General features: G+C 54.0%; 3 protein-coding genes across 4 annotated transcripts in view; 2 read left to right on the forward strand and 1 right to left on the reverse strand.

The window, feature by feature from the left end:
* Positions 1–1,134: 1,134 nt before the first annotated feature.
* On the forward strand, positions 1,135–8,770 carry ADAMTS4 (ADAM metallopeptidase with thrombospondin type 1 motif 4). The gene is made up of 9 exons (XM_004390169.1): positions 1,135–2,167; positions 3,338–3,661; positions 3,857–3,989; positions 4,558–4,728; positions 5,462–5,748; positions 5,851–6,037; positions 6,310–6,485; positions 7,615–7,790; positions 8,273–8,770. Exons 1-9 carry the CDS (start codon positions 1,544–1,546, stop codon positions 8,697–8,699), a joined length of 2,505 nt encoding a protein of 834 aa, XP_004390226.1. The 5' UTR covers positions 1,135–1,543; the 3' UTR covers positions 8,700–8,770.
* A 7,568-nt stretch (positions 8,771–16,338) lies between these two features.
* On the forward strand, positions 16,339–20,642 carry B4GALT3 (beta-1,4-galactosyltransferase 3). Its single transcript, XM_023725156.1, has 6 exons — positions 16,339–16,628; positions 17,183–17,418; positions 18,044–18,234; positions 18,365–18,487; positions 19,626–19,730; positions 19,866–20,642. Exons 1-6 carry the CDS (start codon positions 16,367–16,369, stop codon positions 20,137–20,139), a joined length of 1,191 nt encoding a protein of 396 aa, XP_023580924.1. The 5' UTR covers positions 16,339–16,366; the 3' UTR covers positions 20,140–20,642.
* Positions 20,643–20,749: 107 nt separating this feature from the next.
* PPOX (protoporphyrinogen oxidase) overlaps positions 20,750–22,271 on the reverse strand; it is a 4,245-nt gene continuing 2,723 nt past the window's right edge. For both annotated transcript variants that reach the window (XM_004390211.2, XM_023725155.1), the window contains 6 exons: positions 21,947–22,007; positions 21,646–21,764; positions 21,458–21,568; positions 21,221–21,370; positions 21,048–21,090; positions 20,750–20,959 (listed from right to left, as the gene is read on the reverse strand). In XM_004390211.2, the coding sequence (XP_004390268.1) occupies positions 20,817–20,959; positions 21,048–21,090; positions 21,221–21,370; positions 21,458–21,568; positions 21,646–21,764; positions 21,947–22,007 (627 nt within the window). In that variant the 3' untranslated portion in view covers positions 20,750–20,816. The remainder of the gene's footprint in view (positions 20,960–21,047; positions 21,091–21,220; positions 21,371–21,457; positions 21,569–21,645; positions 21,765–21,946; positions 22,008–22,271) is intronic.

A 22,271-nucleotide genomic window follows, 5' to 3' on the forward strand; every position in this document is an offset into this window, starting at 1 on the left:
TTCCTCTCTCTGTTCCATGGAAATGAGAAATAAAGATGACTAGGTATTTCCAGAAAGATTGGGCTCTTATGGCAAGGTGGGTCCAGGGGAGGGAGCCAGGTGGCGATGCCCTCGGCTTGACACTGGGTGCCTCTGGATTCCTGAGAGCAAGTCCTTTCTGTGCTGGGGGCCTGGGGCTGGCTGACTGGAGGCTGGAGGAGGATTTAGGGCATTTGAGAGTGGGTAGAAGCAGGGCCAAGAGTCTAGGGGAAGCTACTGGGATCTGGGCCAGAGAAAGGGGAGTCAGGAAGTGGGGGGCCATGGGGAACCGGAGGCGGAATGGCTGGCTGTTCAGAGCTTTGGAGGGGGTGGGTAGTGGTAACTCAGGAAGGGGGAGCCTGAGGGAGAGTAGGGACGTTAGAGAATAGGAGGTGCCACCCTGGATCCTCCTCCTATATAAGGAAAAGTCGTTAGCCCCTCCTGCCTTGTCGTCTGCCCCCTCTTAGTGCCAGAATGATCCCACCTTCAGGCAATAAACTCCCTGATCATTGTCTCACTCATTTCCCCATCCTCCCTGCTCAGTCCTGTCCTGAACCGTGCCAAGGCTCCCCCACCTCCTTTCTTTGTCTGCCTTCGGTTGCTTCCTTACCTATTCCCCACCCTTTTTCCCCAGCAGCTTGCTGAGTCCCCACGGCCCAGGAAGCCAGCTTCTAGGGGCAGAGGGTAGCATGAGGAAACCCTGAGAAAGCGGAGGTCATACCAGGTTGGACAGAGGGATCAGAATTCTCCCAGGACCATAGTCCTCTCTTTGCGTGTTGGCCAGGCCCTTTCCCCAACTTCCTAACCCTCCTGGGGCTCTGTCCCACCAAAAAGGGAAAGAGACAGCTGAGAGCCGTTTGTAGGATTTGGGAAAAGGCTCTGTCATCAGCTGGCCCAGTGCCTATGACCCATCCGGTTGCTAGAGATTCCCCCCTCCCAGCCTCCTAGGCAAGTCCCTTTTTTTTTTTTTTTTAAGGAAAACAAAAAGTAGAATTTTGGGAAGCAATGAGACACCCATCTGAGTCCCACCATAGAGCTCCCGGCTGAGTGGCTTACAGCTCAGCCAATCACAGAAACTCGGGATGCTTAAAGGAGCTGGCGCGGAGAGAGGCTGAGGAGAACCCACGGGGAGACCCACAGACACATAGACACGGGAGAGACAGAGGAGGAGAGAGACAGAAACAAAGGCACAGCGCAAGGAGGCAGAGACAGAAAGGACAGGCACAGAGACGAAGCCAGACACAGTCTTACATAGGGAGAGGCCAGAGAAGCTGCAGAAGACACAGGCAGGCAGACAAAGATCCTGGAGTTTGGAGGAGCCAGACCACTGGAGACCTCCCCTCAGCCTAGCGGCCAAGTTTTCTCCATCTCTTCCGAAGGTCCCCAGCCCCTCTGAAAACTTTGCCTCTGACCCGAGCAGGAGTCTGAGCCCCGCAGGCTGCAGAGAAGGAGCGTTCTAAAACCAGGTTTTGGAGGGCTGGGTGCCCCAGACACCTCACTCCCTCCCAACTGCAGCACTAGAGCCATGTCCTGGATGGGGCTTCCCAGGAGAGGCTTGGAGGGCCGCTGGTCTTGGGGAGTCCAACCCCGCTTGCTGCTCCCCACCGTGCCCCTCTCCGGGCTGGGGCGGCTGCTGCTGCTGGCCTCCCTCCTGCACTCAGCCCGGCCGGCCAGCCCCCTCCCCCGGGAGGAGGAGATCGTGTTTCCAGAGAAGCTCAACAGCAGCATCCTGCCTGGCTCGGGCACCCCTGCCAGGCTGGTGTACCGCTTGCCGGCCTTTGGGGAGACGCTACTACTAGAGCTGGAGCAGGACCCCGGCGTGCGGGTCGAGGGGCTGACGGTGCAGTACTTGGGCCAGGCGCCCGAGCTGCTGGGCGGAGCCGAGCCAGGCACCTACCTGACCGGCACCATCAACGGAGACCCGGAGTCAGTGGCATCTCTGCACTGGGATGGGGGAGCCCTGTTAGGGGTGCTGCAATACCGGGGTTCTGAACTCCACCTCCAGCCCTTGGAAGGGGGCACCCCTAACTCTGCTGGGGGGCCTGGGGCTCACGTCCTACGACGGAAGCTTCCTGCCAGTGGCCAGGGCCCCATGTGCAACGTCAAGGCTCCTGCAGGGAGCCCCGGCCCCAGCCGCCGAAGAGCCAAGGTAGGCAACCCTCGAGTCCATGTCCTGCAGTGTCCTCCCGCCATGTCTGTCCTACTGACCTTTATTCACCCTCTCCCCACCCACTTCCACTTCTGGCCGTCCTGCTTCCCTTCCTCCTGCCTGCCTTTCCTCTTTCCACTCGTACTCTTTCTTTGGGATCTGCCTGGCAGAGAAGTCAGGGACAGCTGGGGAACACAAAGGCTCTGTCCTCTCCCCAATCCAGCCCCAGCCCTCCCTCTGGCCAGACTGATCCCCACCGAGGTTTCCCAGAAGTGGGTCAGAGACTCTGGGTTGGGAGTGACAGCTCCCACCCTCGCCTGGCCGTGGCATCCCCTGCTGGCCCAGTCCCCAGCAGTAAGGCACAATTCACAGTCCCTTGGCCTTGGCTCTTTGGCTTGCCCCTAATTTGGTTTCCACTCCACCCCATCCCCCACAGCTAAAAGAGTGAGGTTGGAAGCCCTGAGGGATTGGCCTCTGGCTGCTGACGCTGCCTTCAAAATTGTCCCGGCAAACTATAAACTAGGGCAGAAGTGGGCAGAGGAGGAAGACACCTCATGCCTCCTCTGGTCAATGGCCTTCCCACACTGTGGACTGACTTCCAGGCCGCCTGAGGCTCCATCCTTTCCTCCCACCCACTCCAGCTCTCCCCCCTTCCTCCCTTTCTTCCTCCCTCCCCCCTTCTCTAACTTTAATCCAGACCAGACGCTGCTCCCTGGGCTCCCTCCACACCCGCCACGCTGAGATCTGGCCCTGGCCCTAGCTGCTGACTGAATTGTTCCTGCGACCACACAGGGCAGACACGTTGCAGCCCAGCCATCTAGCCCCAGTCCCCACAGACCCCTGCCCCACTCATGCCTGAGGGACCCAAAGCCCCTCCCCAAGGCAGTCTCAGCTGCTCTTCACCTCTGGGTCCCACACAGCCCTGGGACGTGGCATTCCCCCTTCTCCTCCCCATTCTCAGAACCAACAGCTGATTCTTTAGAGTTACCGCAAAAGCCTGGGATTTGGGGGTGGAGGAAGGGCCCAGTCAAGACCAATCAGGAATCCCGTGGGGTATGCAAGGCCCAGCTGGCTCTGCTGAATTCCAGACCCAGGAAGTGAGGGAGGGGAGAAATGAGCCACAAGTTTGGGAAGCTATTTCAGGATCCTCCTCTCCTTTTTTCTCTCCAGCGCTTCGCTTCACTGAGTAGATTCGTGGAGACCCTCGTGGTGGCAGATGACAAGATGGCGGCATTTCACGGGGCAGGGCTAAAACGCTATCTGCTGACAGTTATGGCAGCAGCTGCCAAGGCCTTCAAGCACCCAAGCATCCGCAACCCTGTCAGCTTGGTGGTGACTCGGTTAGTGATACTGGGGCCAGGCGAGGAGGGGCCCCAGGTGGGACCCAATGCCGCCCAGACCCTGCGCAGCTTCTGTGCCTGGCAGCGAGGCCTCAACACCCCTGAAGACTCAGACCCTGACCACTTTGACACAGCCATTCTGTTTACCCGTCAGGTGAGGCCCCGTCAGCACCGCAGGCCATGTGAGGCCCCGGTCAGCACCACAGGCCATGCGCCGCACAACTCTAAAGCGCGATTGCGTCGGTTAGGGTGTAAATGGCACCCTTGGAGTGGCGCAACAGGGCACCCTGGCCCAACCACACTGCCAAAGCCGTCTGCAGCCTGACAGCGCTGTGATCTCTCTCAACAGGACCTGTGCGGGGTCTCCACTTGCGACACTCTGGGTATGGCTGACGTGGGCACTGTGTGTGACCCGGCTCGGAGCTGTGCCATCGTGGAGGATGATGGGCTCCAGTCGGCCTTCACTGCTGCCCATGAACTAGGTAAAGAGGGGATGCGAGCATGGGGAACCTGGGGTGGGTAAGAGATGTATCAGGGATGGGGTAAGGGAATGGTGAGCTCACTAGGGTGCACATGGGGCTCCCAAGGTGTAGCTTCCTCCTTCCCAGGCCTAGGTCCAGGGGTTATTATCTTTCTCTGCTCTGGGTGTAAGCAAATATTTATATTTTCCTATTAAGTGAGATAGAGTGTGGAAACCTATTGTGCACTTCCTGCGTGTGTGTCTGGGGGAAGGAGTTAGCACAGTATCAAGAGAAATATTATTCACAAGAATCAGTGAGGGAGCAGGTGAGCACAAGGCTGGGAATGTTGGCTACAAGGAAAAGTAGGGAGGGGACCTGAGTGTATTCTGGGGAGACAGAGCAGTGAGGGCTACATTCTGGGGAGCCTTCAGAGCACCAGAAGGACCTTGGTGGTGGGTTGGGATAGGGAATGGACCTGAGCATCCCCAGCTGCAGCCAGGTTATAGGCCTGATAGGCCTGATAGGCCTGCAGCCTCCTTAGGGCACAGGATGGGACCTTTGGAGCCCAGAATGCCTTCTCCTTTCACAGGCCACGTCTTCAACATGCTCCATGACAACTCGAAGCCGTGTGTGGGTCTGAATGGGCCTGGGAGCACTTCGCGCCATGTGATGGCTCCTGTAATGGCCCATGTGGACCCCGAGGAGCCCTGGTCCCCCTGCAGTGCCCGCTTCATCACTGACTTCCTGGACAATGGCTATGGTAAGCAGATGGCACTCATCTATGTGTCAGGCTCAATTCCTATCCCCTGCTACACTCTCACTTCCACTACATCCACACAGGCCAAACCGACTTCCCCAAGTGTGCTTCCTTGGCAGTGTGGGACAGGGGAGAAATGCTCCTGTCTCTGTGGTCCCCACTTCCTCCCAGAATAAATAGCAAAGCCTAGCGGAGGCAAATCTTAGCTCAAGAGAATTAGAACTGATCTTTTAAGGGCCAGAACTGCCCAACACTGGAATGAGCTTGCTGCAAAGGAGCTTGAGGAGCACGCACAACACGGGATAACTACTCCTGGGCAGGGCTGTTTCTGAGAAGCTGATTCAAGAATTCTGTAGTTGGTTAAAATAGACAGGAAGACTTAGTATTTTGAGCTCCTCTCTGGATTTTGTTCTTTAGATATGTGTAAATGTGTGACTAAGTTACTTAACCTCTCTGAGTTTGTAGCTAGTCTGTAAAATAGGTATAACAATAATAACTACCTCATAAATGTTTGCCATGATTAAATGAAAGAATGCTGGTCAAGCATTTAGCCAATGCTCATCACATAATAAGTATCCAATAATCTGTGGCTGTTATTGAAAGCCTCTTCCAGCCCTAGGATTTGGATTCTAGGATTCCTTAGGCCCCAGGGAGCCCAAGCTTTTTTTTTTTTTTTTGCAATCTAGAATGCTCCCCTTGGCCCCTTGCTGACTTCATACTCCAACTTTCTTCCCAGGGCACTGTCTCTTAGACAAGCCAGAAGCTCCTCTGCATCTACCTGCGACTTTCCCAGGCAAGGACTATGATGCTGACCGCCAGTGCCAGCTGACCTTCGGGCCCGACTCACACCATTGTCCACAGCTGCCGCCACCCTGTGCTGCCCTCTGGTGCTCCGGCCACCTCAATGGCCATGCCATGTGCCAGACCAAGCATTCACCCTGGGCTGATGGCACCCCCTGCGGGCCGGCTCAGGCCTGCATGGGTGGCCGCTGCCTCCACATGGACCAGCTCCAGGACTTCAATGTGAGATCACGGGGCAGGAAGGGGCCGGGGAGGGGGCTTGGAGGACTGTCCCTGAGCCCAGGAGAGTACACTTATCCCACCTCCTGTTCTGTGCCTCTGCAGATCCCTCAGGCTGGTGGCTGGGGTCCCTGGGGGCCATGGGGTGACTGTTCTCGGAGCTGTGGAGGTGGTGTCCAGTTCTCCTCCCGGGACTGCACGCGACCCATCCCCCGAAACGGTGGCAAGTACTGTGAGGGACGCCGCACTCGCTTCCGTTCCTGCAGCACTCAGGACTGCCCAACTGGTTCAGGTGAGGGGTGGGAGGGGTGGGAACCCTTGGGAGTGGCTGATAGGACCGGAAGGACTGCCTTTTGGGTGCTGGGACCAAGGGAGTGTTCACTGACCTTGCTGGGGCGGGGGCGGGGGCGGGGGCGGGTGGCTGACTTTACCCTTCAGCACTGTTCTGACTGTCCGTGGGGGAGGGAGACGCAGTGCTGTCTACAGGGTCCAAGGGGCTTGGCAGAGGTGCTGTTGGAGCAGTGTGAGGGCGGAAGGCCCTGACTGTCCATTTTATATCTGTAGCACTGACCTTCCGCGAGGAGCAGTGTGCTGCCTACAACCACCGCACTGACCTCTTCAAGAGCTTCCCAGGGCCCATGGACTGGGTCCCTCGCTACACAGGGGTGGCTGCCCGGGACCAGTGCAAGCTCACCTGCCAGGCCCGGGCCCTGGGCTACTACTACGTGCTGGAGCCACGGGTGAGAGCCAGGATGCCCCGGGCCCTGTCTATGCTCACATACTTCCCAACAGTCCCTCTATTTTCTGCTGGCAAAGATCCTCCAAAACAGCACCATTGCTGGCATTCCCACAGCCACACCAGGCCAGCCCAGAGGTCCACTCAGACTTAGCTGTCCATAAACCAAAAAATAAAACCAAACCCGCTGCCGTTGAGTCGATTCTGACTCATAGCAACCCCACAGGACAGAGTAAAATTGCCCCATAGGGTTTCCAAGGAGCAAGCACCTGGTGGATTCAAACTGCCGACCTTTTGGTTAGCAGCCATAGCTCTTAACCACTGTGCCACCAGGGTTTCCTAGCTGTCCATAGGTATTGGGAAAACAAGCCCCAGACTCTGGCTAAGTTGCCAGCCAGGCAGCTCTAGCCTGTTCCGTTTCTCTCAGTTTCCTGTCTTCTCTCTCCCTATCATCCAGTGCTCCATTTGGTGAGAATGGGAGTGTGTGGCCTTTGGGGCAAGTCCTTGCCTCCCTTTCTGTGGGCTCCTCTGTAAGAGTACAGTGGTGGCCTCATTCAGCTCATCAGTGGCCAGTCCCTCAGTGGAAAGGCCTCCCGGAGATGGGTGACATCAATGTCCTCTCCGTGATAGGGTGGCAGTTTGAGGCGTGAAGAACAACAATCTCTTAACAGAGTTTTGCTCCCTTCGCGCCTACTCTGGAGAGAATTCCTACAGGTCGGCTGCCCTCTAGTGTCCATCTAAGAACAGTACTATCAAGGTTTAGGGCTTGCAATTCCCGCCTTGACTTGCCAAGTGTGTAACCTTTGGACAAGTTTCTCAATCTTTTCAACCCCAGTGTTCCACCTCTAGAAACCTCCAATGGTTGTTGAGAGATCTATATTCATGTTGACAAGGACTTAGTCCAGTGCCTGATTCATAGTGAGTGCTCGGAAAACTGTGGCTTTTTTAATTAGTGTCATCATTATGATTGCCATCCCATGTGGCTGGTGGCTGGCGTTCTCCCTACATACCATCCACATCTCCTACCTCACCCAACTTTTCTGACACTCCTTCCCTGATGGGCATGGATCTTGTTTGGCTCACCAGCCCCCTGACTTAGGAAGAGCCCTTAGCATTGGTCCTTCTCTCCTCAGGTGGTAGACGGGACACCTTGTTCCCCAGGCAGCTCTTCAGTCTGTGTCCAGGGCCGCTGTATCCATGCCGGCTGTGACCGCATCATTGGCTCCAAAAAGAAGTTTGACAAGTGCATGGTGTGTGGTGGGGATGGCTCTGGCTGCACCAAGCAATCTGGCTCCTTCAGAAAATTCAGGTTCATTTCCCATTTATTTCCTCCTCCACCTCCCTAGACACGATTCTGGGCCCTAGGACTACAGAGGTGAACTCAACACTGTTTTGACTCTCAGTGAGCTTATAGTCTAGTGGGGGAGTCAGACAGGTCAGTGGTTACAGAACAGCGTCACATGCGTTTGATGGGTGTCAGCTCAGGGTGCTGCCAGGACCATCAGGGAAGGCGTCCCCAGGAGGTGAGCTGAGTCCTGGAGGGAGACTAGGAACTGGACAGGCACCAAGGGAATGGGGTGTAGAACGGCACCTCAGTAAGGGGGGGCAGCAGAGATAAGAGGGAGAGGGATCATTTGCATGTAGCTCAGATCTGGCCTGCATGACTCACATAGGTTTGGGGAGACAACCCTCTATGCACACATATACACACATACCTCATATAAACACAGCTCAGAAAGGCTGAGGGGATTTGGGAAGATGCTGAGCTCCCCACGTCCTCCTTCCACACAGGTACGGCTACAACAATGTGGTCACTATCCCCGCGGGGGCCACCCACATCCTTGTCCGGCAGCAGGGGAACCCTGGCCTCCGGAGCATCTACCTGGCCTTGAAGCTCGCAGACGACTCCTATGCCCTCAATGGCGAATACACGCTGATGCCCTCCCCCACAGACGTGGTGCTGCCTGGGGCAGTCAGCCTGCGGTACAGCGGGGCCACTGCAGCCTCAGAGACACTGTCAGGCCATGGGCCGCTGACCCAGCCCTTGACGCTGCAGGCCCTGGTGGCTGGCAACCCCCAGAACGTACGCCTCCGTTACAGCTTCTTCGTGCCCCGGCCGGCCCCTCCAACAGCACGCTCCACTCCCCAGGACTGGCTGCAGCGCAAGGCCCAGATCCTGGAGATCCTCCGGAGGCGCAACTGGGTGGGCAGAAAATAACCTCACCATTCCGGTTGCCCTTTCTGGGCACCGGTGCCTCAGACTCAGCTGCGTGGAAGAGGGGCTCCTACAGCTGCCTCATGCTAAGTCCCAGTAGGGAGGGGCTCTGGGACGAGAACCACCCCTTCTCTCTGTCCTAAAGTGCAGGCTGGCCCTGCCCTGGTGTCCTGCCCTGGCAGGCAGTGATAGGTCGGTGGATCCAAGGGGGCTGGAAGACAGTCCCCTATCTAAACTGCCCCCTCTGCCCTGCTGGTCACAGGAGGGGGGGGAGGCAGGGTGGACCCCAGTTGTATTTATTTCGTATTTATTCACTTTTATTTAGTAGCAGGGAAGAGGATGAGGATTAGGGTCCTGGGGAAACTGACCACATCCCTCATAGCCTTCACCCTGGCTAGGAAATCCAGGGTGGTGGTGATAGGCATAAGTGTCTGTGTGTGTGTGACTCTGTGTGTGTGTGTGTGTGTGTGTGTGTGTGTGTACGTGCTTATATATGAGGTACATCCTGCCCTGCTTTTTTTTTTCTTTTCTGCGAAAGGAAGAGTCATGGGTAGGATGGGCCTTCAGGGAGTAAGGGATATGAATGCATGTCTTTAAAATAGAAATTGAATTCAATTATTTATGTGCTCCTTTGGTGCCAGACAGATGTGGGTTGCACCCTGGCTCCACATCTCTGAGAATTAGTTTCCTCATTCGTAGATAAGATAACCTCCCTTGGGAATTTGTGAGGAGGACTGAATAATGTAAATAACTAGCACAATGTCTAGCACTAGGGAAGTGCTCAATAAATGGCAGCCACTGTTAGTTATTGTTGTTGTCTTTCTGTCCACTTCCATCCTCCCTGGGGACTGCAATGCACTTGAAGGTGACAAAGATCCGTGTCAGTGGGGTCTGCCCCCACATCAGGTTGGCGGAACCCTATCCTGAATTCCTAGGGCCTATCAGAGAAAGGACGATTCTGCCCCTCACCTCTGGAAGCTCCCAATCACATGGAGGAGACTTAATAAACACTTGGCTACAAGCACAATTGACAAGAACGTGGAGGTGCAAAAATAACAAGAACGACTGCATTAACACAAAAAAGCAGTTAGTAATGAGAGCGGTAGTTGGAGGAGGTGGGGGACTGTTGTAGAAAGAGCACCAGAGCAGGAACCTTTGGGTCTGAATTCGAGTTGGGGTTCAGCATCTTACTAGCTGGGCGGTGCTGGGTAAGTTAAAGATACTGAGGCTTAGTTTGCTCATATGTGGAATGGGGCTAATCATACCTGTTCCCCCAGGGTTGTTCTGAGGACAAATGTTAGAATACTTGAATAGTAAATGTTGTACCCATGTGAGAGGATACTCTGACAACTCCTGACTGACTGGGACAAGGTCCCCAGAATCAACAAATATAAACCCAGCAGCCTTCTTAGAAAAGGTGAAGTTAAAAGGGAATTTAATAAGAGGAACAGAACATGGTTTGGTAGGGGATAGGAAGGCAGGTGGAAAGAATGGCGTGGAGAAGGATGGGCAGTGAGCGAGTGGGAGCCAGGTGTGCAGTGGTGGCGAAACACTTGAGAGGCAGAGGGGTCCTGGAAAGCGCTCGACTTTTCCTTCTGAACAGATTACTGCTTCAGAAAGAGCTTGGGTAGTCCTGTGTACATCACGGAGGGAGCAGGGACGGGAAAGGGCGGGCAAGTGGACCCTGCAAGCATTTGGAGTTTCAAGTGGCAGTAGTGGGACTGCGAGGGATTGGGGAAGAAACTAAATACGGAGGTGAGGGAGGAACTATAGGTAGAGAAGACTTGGGGCTGGGATTGAGAGAGGGGAGACCAGGGAACTAAAGGTCCCTACTCGCCATAAGAGAACCTAGATGGGCTGCCAAACATTGCTTGGGGTATGGAGTTGGGACTATGGGGTTGAGGCTGTGGTGGTTGTGTGATTGTGGGTGCTGTGCTCACTATGGCTGGGCTTTGCTGATCAAGTTCTGTTACCAGACAGTGCCTTAAAACAATGCCCTGTACTTTATACCACGGGGCACAGCGCCTACTTCTGCAGCAATGGGACAAAGGCCACCCACGCTCTCTTCTCTCCAGCAAACACAACTTCCAAAGCTGTGCTTGGCCTCTGGCCATTCCTCTGGCCCGCCTACCAACCAGGCTACAGGAGGTAGAAGCAGGAGAGTGGGACAAGCCCAGAGTGTTCAACTGTTTCACCTAGTTAGCAAAACTGGACCACCAATAACATGTTATGGACCATAATACTGTGGACTAATGGTACAATGAGCAGAGCCTGTGCTAAGGAGATGTGAGGCACTAACACAGACAATATATGACCATGTCCAAAGGAGCTCACACTGCATTCCAAGCGGAAGGTTATGTACTACACCTCCACAAAGAGAAACAATGGGGCAATACAAGGACCTGTGAGACAAGGGCAAAATGAACTGTGCAGAGGCTGAGTGCCAGACTTAAGGGACTGTGAGGGTTACGGAGGGTGAGTCTTGGGCTGGGACATGAGGAACAGGTAATCATAATAGCTCTTCTTTAGTACTTAAGGTGATTCACACTTTGCAAGTCACTTTCACACATATTATTTCAAGCAGAAACCCTTTGCTCGCTGAGTAGGGTTCTAACTGGCATAAAGGAGTTTTTCCCAAAAAGAGACTGAGCTTATAAGTCACCTCTGTGATTGGGCGTGTGGGGGGCATATAGTGAAAGGGCTGAGATTGCTAGCTCCTCAAAGAGAAGTGATGGACAGACGGGCCCTCAATCCCCGGCAAGACTTGACCCTTTTCTGGAGTGGTCTCCCGCATACCACCCTTCCCAGACCCAGGCTATAGACTCTACCCAATGTCTTGAAGCCAGGAGCCCAGCAAGTTCTTCCTGGGGAGGTGGGGATGCATATCCCCCTGCAAGGGCCAAGATGAGCTCTGTCTCCCCAGTCTGCCCACGTGTTACCTTCATAGACCTGAGATGGGAGCAGAAACAGGAATAATAGGAAGCAAGGAGAAGGCATTGACTGAGACAGTTCCAGGATCTGGTCGGAGAGAGAGGGAGGAAGAACAATGAGGAGCTGAAAAGAGAAGGGCCAGTGACTGCTGAAGGAGTGAGCACCGTGCCCTGAAGAGGTTCAGCAGAGTCTGGATAACCATTTTACGGGAGGGCAAGGGTAGTGTGTGAGTGTGTTTGTGGTGGGCGAGAAGGTTGAAGCAATAACTGAGTTGGGCCAATTTCTTTAAGCTTCTGCCCCTGAGAGTCTCTGCTTCTGTGGTTACAGCAGAGGAAATCTGGGCATTAGTCCAACCACTAGTTTTGGGGTAGGGATGGGAGAGTCACGATTTCTAGGGGGTGCTGTGGAATGGGCTGCTACTCATTTACACTCATACTCCCATTTCTACCCCACTTCTTTAAGATCTGTACAGTATTACAGTATTCTTTTCCCTAAAATATCAAATTGACAGTGACAAAACTAGTATCTCATTGGTCTGGGCTTATGGGGGATGAGGAGGAAGAAAGTGGAATTCAGTGTATTTGCATCTTATTGGCTGAGAGGATGCTTCTGAACCAATTGAATGCCTTCCCCATTGACTTGTTGCTAGGGGGAATCCAAAATCACTGGCACCAAGACTAGGCAGCTGACAGCTGGCGGAAACCACCATTTCTGAAAATGCTCTGAAAGGGGGGTAGTGAGGGAAGGTGGAGGAGGAACAGTACTAAACAACTTCCCCAGACAGGACCTTATATGGGCGCAGGCCCAGAGTACTTAAGTAGCCTTAGGAAGAAAAGAGTGGCGGAAGTAGATTTAAAGCTTCCTTTACCGTCTTTGGAAACCCTGGTGGTGCAGTGGTTAAGTGCTACAGCTGCTAACCAAAAGGTGGGCAGCTTGAATCCACCAGGTGCTCCTTGGAAACTATGGGGCAGTTCTACTCTGTCCTATAGGGTCACTAAGAGTCGGAATTGACTCCACAGCAATGGGTTTTGTTTTGTTTTATTACCGTCTTTGAGCAACCAGCAGCAAGCCCCTCAAGCCCAGTAACGTACAAGAACACAGTGACACACACATGTCCAACAACATAGAAATATATTAGCATGCTCTCTTGATAATATAGATGCAAATGAGCATTGCAGAGCTGAAAATAGGAGAATTTTGGCCTGAAAATGGATCTGTGGAAAAGAGTAAAATATATTAATTGTCCTAATCTCCCTTTGAGAACTTGCTGTTTGTCTCATTTATCTGTTCAATAAATGTCATTGGGTTATAAACTGGAATCAAGTCATGCTCTCAACAGCATCTGGTAGGGAGGAAAGGAATGGAGTTTTGGAGTCAGACGGAACCCAAAGCTTTGCTACTTGCTTACATGCAATGATATGACCTTAAATTACTTGGTCTCTGTGGGCCTAAGTTTCCTTCACTGTAAAATGGGTATACTATTATCTGCCTTATGGAGTGGGTGTCAGGATTTAGAATATAATGATTTAGGAATATAAATGCTTGGCACTGCGTCTGGATTCTAGGAAGTAGTCAATACATGCTGATTCTCTTCACCTTGCATCTCTTCCTTTGCCTGCCCCCGCTTCTCACCCCTGTGTTATTAGCATTAGAAAATAATTATACCAGGAACTGTCTACAGATTTAAGATGAAGTATTTTGTAGAGTTTGTGCCAAAAGTTCTAGGTGACATTCAGGGGGTGATAAAAGGAAAGACATGGTCCCTGTCCCCAAAGAGTTTACAATCTGGTGCTGAGAAAGTCAGGCAGGACAAAAATTCCAGACCTGTGTGACAGATGCCATGAGAGAAGATGGGCACCTAGCACAGAATATGGGGACCCCATGGAGACAGTAGAGTGGCAGGAGTAGGAAGGAGGATTTCTGTTTGCTAGGTGAGCTCCAAGGCTCTTCTCTGTTATTTTTGCACCTCTGTTACAGTTATGCAAAATTAAGGTGAAGTAAAGAAGAACAAATCTGAAAGTGGAGGATAATACAGTAAAGAGCTGAGCAAGGGAGACACCTGGAAAAGCTATGTGGGCTGAAGGGGGTTGGGAAAGAGAGTTTTGGGGAGAATGTGACATGTACGTGAAAAACGTTTGTGCCCATTGTTGCAGTCACTGTGTCAATCCATCTCATTGAGGGGCTCCCTCTTCTTCACAGACCCTCTAATTTACCAAGGATGATGTCCTTCTCCAGCGATTGGTCCCTCCTGACAACATGTTCAAAGTAAGACAGTCTCGCCATCCTTGTTTCTAAGGACGATTCTTGCTGTACTTCCTCCAAGACTGATTTGTCATTCTTCCGGCCTATGGGATATATAAAAAAACCAAACCCTTTGTCCACAAATGGATTATGACTCATGGTGACCCCATGCATGCAGAGCAGAACTGCACTCCATAGGGTTTTCAAAGCTGTGACCTTAAGCAGATCACCAGGCCTTTCTTCCAAGGCGTCTCTGTGTGGGTTCTTACAGCCAAACTTTTGGTTAGCAGTTGAGCACTTAACCCTTTGAGCCCCCCAGGGACTTCTACCGATACCAAACCCAACCCAACCCAAACCCACTGCCTTCCACTCGATTCTGACACAATTGCGACCCAATAGGGCAGAGTAGAACTGCCCCCATAGAGGTTTCAAGGCTGTAATCTTTACAGAAGGAGACTGCCACATCTTTCTCCCGGAGAGCGGCTGGTGGGCTCAAACCACCAACCTTTTGGTTAGCAGCCACCAGGGCTCTTCCACCGGACACCAAGGGGATACAAAAATGCTGCAGAGCAGCCTGCGACGTTGTAGCCTGCGCGAGAAACAATCTGGATACTAAGTGGCACTAGGCTGCAGGGGGAGCCATTGACACGCCGGGAGAGGGGCTCGGCCTGGAGGGGCTGAGCGGATAGTGAGGTCATCGGACGCACTAGAAAAGGTTCCACAGGTCTCTCTTGGTCAGTGTTGGCGAGGCCGGACGGGTGAGAAATATAATCCTGCTAGGAGTCGGCGGGATTGGGATGAGCCCCAGCGCCGGCTCTGGGAGGGCCAGGCCCCATCCCGCCTCCCGCCTGCGCTGCCCCCGAGCCTGGCGTGGCAGCTCCGCCGCGGGGGTCTCCCAGCCGCGAAACGATGCGACCCAGCGCTTCGTGGGCCTGGGCGGCTCCACCCGAAGCTCCGCCCCGTGACGCGCGGCCCCGCCCCCGCAGCGCCCGCTTCCAAGATGGCGGCAGCGAGACTTGCCCGGCTGTCAGGGCGGCGGTGACGACCGGAGGCAGAGCCCAGGTATGTGGACTAGTGATGATGGTGACAGAGTCCCCGGAGAAAGATTCGGGCGATAGGGAGGGTGAGAAGTTTTAGGCAAAGGAAGGAGACAAGCTTGAGCTGGCAGGAGGAGGGGTCCCAGGTGGAAGTCTGGACGGGTGCTGGGCGAGCTCACACTGCAAGGTAGGGCAAACGCAAGAGGCGATTGGGGTGGGGCTGGGGTCTCCGGTGGAGCTGGGTTTTAACTCCCTGCAGCGCGCTGGCCACGCCCCTCCAGGTGAGTCCGCTCAGGTACCCCTCCCCCCAGTCTCTGCCCCCGCCCTCCCTACCGTTCTCAATTCGGCTGCAGCTCTCCTCCTCGCCTCCCGCCCTCCCCTGCTCGGACTAGAAAAAGGTAGAAGAGGTAAAGGACGCCACCCCCACCCTACTCCCCGCGTGCTCTAGGGCTGTTTGCTTGCTGCTCCCAGGTGGTCACGCTCCCTGCACCTGCGGAGCTAGCTCCAAGGCTCGTGAAGAACGGAAAGAAGGCTGTTTCCTACCCTGCCCTGGGCTCTCCTGAGGTCACTGCACGGTCGTGTCATGACTGCCTCGCCCCCTGAACAGGTTCTTGGTCTGGGGGAAAACTGTCTCCATGAGCTGCTATGTCCCACTCCCCAAACGGGTCCGTCCTGTTGGGGTAGGGACGGGGTGGTGGTGAAGTCCGAACTTGACACTGTCACTCCATTGTAGCATGGGGGTGGGGGGAAGATCCGGGACCTAGCATCCCTTAACTTTCCTACCGCTTTCCCTCACTTCTGCTGAGAAACCGGCCTTACCCAGCTCCCGAACTCTGCCCCTCCGTAGGTGGCTGGTTCTCCGTGACCACTTCTGTTCCGGCTGCGTCCGAGGCTCGCCGTTGGAGTGCTGGATGGAGCCCTTCTCTGTCCTCTGGGACGTTTCCAATTTTAGATAATGCCTCACGTCTCTGCTCCCCCTGGACCCCTTGAGGTCCCCCTACCCCCCAAGAAGACAGCTTGAACTTAGGTGAGACTATCCTTTCCCCCTCTAAGTTTGGAAAGGGGGTTCTCTAGGCACTCCTCTGAAATGGGCGGGAGACCTGAGTGATGTAAGCATTCTTGGGAGCAGAACTGAAAGTAGATAGTGGGAGTGGTTTGAGGGAAATAGGAGGAGAGTAATACTTGGGGTGGAAGTAACAGGTGGTGGGGTTATTGATAGTTATATTCTGTTTCTTTTCCTCACGTGATGGTACATCTGTGTGCTGCTTGATGGTTACAGTCTGTTTCTTTTCCTCAGGTGACGGTACATCTGTGTGCTCCCTTCCCTAACTTTGTTCTCTGCCTCTTTCTCCTCTTTGCCCCCACACCCACCACCTTCACCCCTAGCTGCTCATCTCTGCTGGCTTGCTTTTCCTGCCTGCCCCCAGAACTCCTTCTCTCCCTCCCCAGACCCTTCCCAGAATGTTGCGGAGGCTACTGGAGCGGCCCTGCACGCTGGCCCTGCTTGTGGGCTCCCAGCTGGCTGTCATGATGTACCTGTCGCTGGGGGGCTTCCGAAGCCTCAGTGCCCTGTTTGGCCGAGATCAGGGTCCCACCTTTGACTATTCTCACCCCCATGATGTCTACAGTAACCTCAGTCACCTGCCTGGGGTGCCTGTTGCGCCAGGAGGCCCTGCAGCCCCTCAAGGTCTGCCCTACTGTCCAGAACGATCTCCTCTCTTAGGTGAGTTCAGAAGGAAGGAGACAGTGAAGGAAAGGGCAGGATGTGGGGGCAGGAGGCTTGGGCAGGCATGGGGTGGTAAGAGTGGGACTTAGAACAGGAGGTTAATGTAATCGGAAGGTGGGCTGGGATTGGGCTAGAGTGGACTCTGAATTTGGAGTTACATTGGGCTCTTGATTTGGACCATAAACTTTCCAATGCCTGCCCACTTACGGACTCTTCCTGCCCCAGGCTAACAACTGCTTCCTTGTGGCTGAACCCTGGTTTAGTTAGTTGGAAGTCCTTCTGTTCTTTCCATCCCCCAACTGTGAGGAATGAGAAAGTTAGGGAACCCTAAAATAAGAAAGTAGACTGGAGGGTCCGGAGCCTGCACCTTCAGGCTTTGCAGAGCTGTCCCAGTGGTGGTGAACCCAACACTTGTGAGATTTCTGAGTGAGCCCTGGAGGGAAGTGAGCCTGAGAACCAGGCGCCCAGGGCCAGAGGAACTCCCAGGCCCTGGTGTTCATTCTCTTCTCCTTGCCCCTCCGATCCCTGACCTTGCCATGCCCTCCCAACAGTGGGTCCTGTGTCGGTGTCCTTTAGCCCAGTGCCATCACTGGCAGAGATTGTGGAGAGGAATCCCCGGGTGGAACTGGGGGGCCGGTACCGCCCAGCAGGGTGTGAGCCCCGCTCCCGAACAGCCATCATTGTGCCTCACCGCGCCCGGGAGCACCACCTGCGCCTGCTGCTGTACCACCTGCATCCCTTCCTGCAGCGCCAGCAGCTTGCTTATGGCATCTATGTCATCCACCAGGTACCGCAACCCCCGCCTCACCCTGACTCTTTCCTGTAAGAAAGCCTCAAGCAAATGCCAACCCACTGTCATCTAATGGGTCCCTGGAATCATTTTTAAGAGGACCCGACTGTTAAACGTAGAGGGCACTTGGCATTGCTGTATCAGACTTGTTAGCCCCACGCTTCTCCTCATTCTCTTTCGGGTATTCCTGCTGTCCCGTACTTTTCCATGACTTTTCCTTTGTTCCATGGCTTGTGCAGTAGAAAGCACACATTTGGAGTTGGACAAATCTGGGTTCAAATTCTAGTTTTGCCATTTGTTACCTGTGGGACCTTGAGCAAGTTCCTGAACCCCCTACAATGAGGCACACAGCAGTAGACAATCAGTCGGCCACTAGGCCACCCGTTTCACACGGTTGTTGTCAGGATTAAATGCTAAACACCGGCATGCTAAGTATCAGGCACACACTGCTGCACAAGGAAGATGTGCTGAATGATGAAGTGAAAGATCGTTTGCCTTCTCGTCGTTCTCCCTGTCCTGCACCCTGCTTTGATGTATCGCCTGTCACGTTTATACTTCAGCCGTCTTTTTCCCCATGCTACCTACCTGCAGACATAGGCTGGTCCCCTCCGTTATCTTCCAGGCTGGAAATGGAACATTTAACAGGGCGAAGCTGCTGAATGTTGGGGTGCGGGAGGCCCTGCGTGATGAGGAGTGGGACTGCCTGTTTCTGCATGATGTGGACCTCCTGCCAGAGAATGACCACAATCTGTATGTGTGTGACCCCCGGGGGCCCCGGCATGTCGCCGTTGCCATGAACAAGTTTGGATACAGGTAGTGGGCATGGGAGGGTGCTGGGAAGCGGGGAAACCCACTACCCAGTGGGAAGAGAGCTGAGGAGATTGTGGGTAGGGCTGTCTCCCCGGAAGACTTGTGTGGAATCCAAGGATCTTTCTCTCCCCAGCCTCCCATACCCTCAGTATTTCGGAGGGGTCTCAGCACTCACTCCAGACCAGTACCTGAAGATGAATGGTTTCCCCAATGAATACTGGGGCTGGGGTGGTGAGGATGACGACATTGCTACCAGGTCAGACTTCCTGCTACCACCTCCTTCCCCCTACACCAGCCTAGATTCCCTGTCCTCTAACACCCTCCCTGGGGGGCCATAACCCTTCAACACCACCTTTAGCTCCGCTGGTCCTGCACTGAGCTCATTTCTTCCCCTTAAGTCGTTTCAGTCCACCCAGGTCGTGCTTCGCGTACTATTTAGTTATGTTCCAGGGAGAGGAGATAAGATCAATAGGACGTAGTATCATGGGGTTCCAGAGCTAGAAAGGGGCCTAGAGACAGTTTAATCCCACCTTCTGCTAGGGCCGCATCCAAACTACTTCCTGTGGAAATGGAGGAAGAGGGGCTCTACTCCCAGAATCACTTTAAAAAAAAAAAAAAAAAAAGAAGTGCCATTGGCATGATGCCAACTCCTTTTTCAGTTGGTGAACTGTTCTGGCCTTCAGCCTCAGCTGGCCTAATTTCATACCTGGCGGGGGAGTATTTGGGCTTGGTATGCTGGACTCATTGCTTCCCCTCCCCTTGGGTCATCTGGGATGACATCTCTGAATTCTCATCTTCTGTAAAACACCCAGCAAATTGTAACTGTATGTATTCTTCAGTACCTTCTGAAGATGGCAGGAAGGCCATCTTCACTTCCTGCTTCTTTGTGTCAGAGTTGGGGTTTGTTTCCCTCCAGGTCCTGACACCCGGATGCTACCCTGATTTTAACATGAGGGTGAGGGCGGGGGTTAGCTGGGGCAGCTGAGCTTGGGTCTGCAACTCTGTTTTGTCCCATCCTTTTGACAAAATGGCCTCTCTGTCCTTCCCAGACTACAAGGGCAGCTCCTGGGACTCACTTAGAAGACCAAGGTGGGAGGTGCAAACCTCCCTTTGTCAACTGTTTAAAGGCCCCAGGGTGCCTGGCACTGGGCCCGAAGGATTTGGATACATCCAGCTTTTGTATTCTCTTTAGCCATTTCTTTCTTTCTCTTTGACTTTCTCCCCACACCACTACCTGGCACTTTTTTTTTTTTTTTTTTTGCCCTAACTAGTTATCGCTGTTGTTCGTGTAGAACCATGTAGTCCCTTCCTTGCTGGCCTTAGTTCTTCTTGTTCACCTGTCAGCAGCTTGCCTCCACTCTGGATCCTCCAAGGTCTCTTCACTTTTCCTGTAGGGTGCGCCTGGCTGGGATGAAGATCTCTCGACCCCCTACATCCGTGGGACACTATAAGATGGTGAAGCACCGAGCAGATAAGGGCAATGAGGAAAATCCTCACAGGTAGGAAGGGAGGACTGCCTGGGAATTGTTAGTGGATCCTCAGGATTCTGCACCCCTAGGCAGGAAAGTCCTAAAGGTCTAGAGATTCCTGGCTGTCCCTTTCTGGGTCTTAAGTTTCCAACCTCTAACCCTCAGATTTGACCTCCTGGTCCGTACCCAGAATTCCTGGACGCAAGATGGGATGAACTCCCTGACCTACCAGTTGCTGGCTCGAGAGCTGGGCCCTCTCTATACCAACATCACAGCAGACATTGGGACTGACCCTCGGGGTCTCCGGACCCCCTCTGGTCCCCGTTACCCACCTGGTTCCTCCCAAGCCTTCCGTCAAGAGATGCTACAGCGCCGGCCCCCAGCCAGGCCTGGTCCTCCACCTACTGCCAACCACACAGCCCCCCATGGTTCACACTGACTCCTCCTTCCTGCCTACCTTAATCATGAAACTGAATCAGAGTTGTATTCTCCCCACCCTCAGTCCCTCACTCTTCTTTAGAGGGATGTGGGAGACCTGAATGCTAGTGCTATGCTGGGGGCCAGGGGCCTCTCCTCACTGCTGGACTGGAGCTGGGCTCCTCTAGACCTGTTAGTCCCTCTTTCTAGGGTCACCTACCAAGGCTTATGACTGTGAATCCTTGATGTCATGATTTTATGTGATGACTCCTGGGAGTCCCCTGCCCCTGGGGTAGCAGCAGGGCTGGACCCCAAGCCCCTTCCTCTTCTATGGAGAGAAGAGTGACCTGGCTTCTCCTGGGGCCTCCTGTGAATATTTATTCTATTTATGGTTCCTGGGAAGTGTGTTTGGTGAAAGAAGCCCCTCCCTGGGCACTTTCTGCCAGTGCTAGGGTAGCTCCCTCTCCTGAACCTGGCTCAGGGGGCTGGGATTTTGATATATTTTCTAATAAAGGACTTTGTCTCATCTCTGTTCTTGCTTTCTGTATCCCAGGTACCCTTTGCCTGTCTTTGCCTCCACTGTCCTCATGCCCACAGGAGACAGAAAAGCCAGACAAAGCCACGCTCCAGTCACTTCTTTTATTTTCACGGGTGGGAGAGTCCCTGCCAGCAGGGGCAGGAGGAGGTAGAAGTTGGGGATCACCTTGCAGGTTCTATGCCCAGGGCCCGGGCTGCTGCCTGGCGCCCACTTTCTATGCATTCATTGACAGCAACCCCCTCGTAGGAGGCTCCGGCCAGTGTTAGGGGCAGCCTTTGAACAGCCAGGAATTGGGTAGCTGACTCTGGAAGGAAAGGGTGAAAGGAATAATACAGCTGGAGGTCTGATTTCCTTGCCCGCCCCCCCCCAGCCCAGCTGCTTTCCCAACTTACCCAGTTTTTGCCAGTGGCCTAGTGTATACTGGGGAATACAGTTCTGGGGAGAGAGCAGGGGATGCACGTTTACTAGCTATCCCGGGCCTCTGGTGGGCATACAGTGACAAATAGGCCAGTCTCTACCTTCAAGGACTCCAGCGGGGTAGCTAAAGGAGTTTACCCCAACTCACCTTATGCAGATGGACCAAGCAGTGACTTGGTGGCTCCTTCAGTCCTAACTGTGTGGCAGCTGCTTTCTCTGCCTCCTGTTGGAACAGCTCCTGAGATAAGACACAGCCGCTGGCCTCCTGCATCTGGAGCCAGGAACCTCCCAGCATCACCTAGGGAGGGACACAACACTGGCCTTGCCTACACTGGGGCACAGAGGAGCCCTTTGGAAGCCCCCACTAAAAGCTTCCCCTTCTCACAGTCACTCTGAGGCCAGGGGGGCTCCCATCCTGCTCAGGGAAAGCAATCGAGTCATATATGATTCCCAGGACACCCGGGTCTTCTGAGGATGGCACCAAATGTCCAAATCCCTGGAGAGAAGGAAGAGACTGGGTCAGCCGGGAAGGGCTCCAGCTGAGCCCTGTCTCCTTTTCCCTCTGTGTCACACCTGGACTGGCAGGCGAGCACCTCGGTACTGCAGGTTCACCACGGCGACAGACGCAGCAGTGATGGTACGCAGGGCACGAGCCAGCGGTGCAGCCTCAGCTGGGAGCAGATCACTGAGCACTGGGGGAGGTCAGGCAGAGGCCGGGTTAGGAGGCATTCACACTGCAGTAGTCATCAATGCCCCTGACATTAGCATCGCATAGAGATGGCCAGTTCAGGGGCATGTGGGGTCCTGCTGGCCCAGGAAGGCACAGCTGTTGCATCACCCTGCTTGGGGAAGGGGAGGGCGGCTATCCCATTACCTGAGGCTGGAACAGCGCTAATAACGTGATCAGCCTCCAGGCTGCTGTCTCCTAGAGACACCTAAGAGGAAGGAAACATTTGAGAGAGATAATGGGAATTTTATGGTAGAAGCAAGACTCTTGCTGCCTCACCCTCAGTTTCCCAGGCACCCAAGTGGCAGGAGAGACTGCGTGTTGACCCAGTCTCAATCAAGTGACTGCGTGGTCCATGCAAAAATCACTCCCCTATAGGCTCTGGGGACCATGGTCTTGGGGAACATCTAGCTCAATTGGCATGACACAGCTTATAAAGACAATGCTCTACATTCTACTTTGGTGAGTAGTG

The sequence above is a fragment of the Trichechus manatus genome, unplaced genomic scaffold (assembly GCF_000243295.1).
Source record: "Trichechus manatus latirostris isolate Lorelei unplaced genomic scaffold, TriManLat1.0 scaffold00288, whole genome shotgun sequence".
In the NCBI taxonomy this organism is placed as follows: domain Eukaryota; kingdom Metazoa; phylum Chordata; class Mammalia; order Sirenia; family Trichechidae; genus Trichechus; species Trichechus manatus.

Bases quoted from the DNA above. Each gene is read 5' to 3' on its own strand.
- ADAMTS4 (XM_004390169.1), top strand. From the start codon at position 1,544: ATGTCCTGGATGGGGCTTCCCAGGAGAGGCTTGGAGGGCCGCTGGTCT. The intron at 3,662-3,856 runs GTGAGGCCCCGT...CTCTCTCAACAG, and splicing joins CCATTCTGTTTACCCGTCAG to GACCTGTGCGGGGTCTCCAC. The intron at 7,791-8,272 runs GTTCATTTCCCA...CCTTCCACACAG, and splicing joins GGCTCCTTCAGAAAATTCAG to GTACGGCTACAACAATGTGG.
- B4GALT3 (XM_023725156.1), top strand. From the start codon at position 16,367: ATGTTGCGGAGGCTACTGGAGCGGCCCTGCACGCTGGCCCTGCTTGTG. The intron at 17,419-18,043 runs GTACCGCAACCC...GTTATCTTCCAG, and splicing joins GCATCTATGTCATCCACCAG to GCTGGAAATGGAACATTTAA. The intron at 18,488-19,625 runs GTCAGACTTCCT...CTTTTCCTGTAG, and splicing joins GATGACGACATTGCTACCAG to GGTGCGCCTGGCTGGGATGA.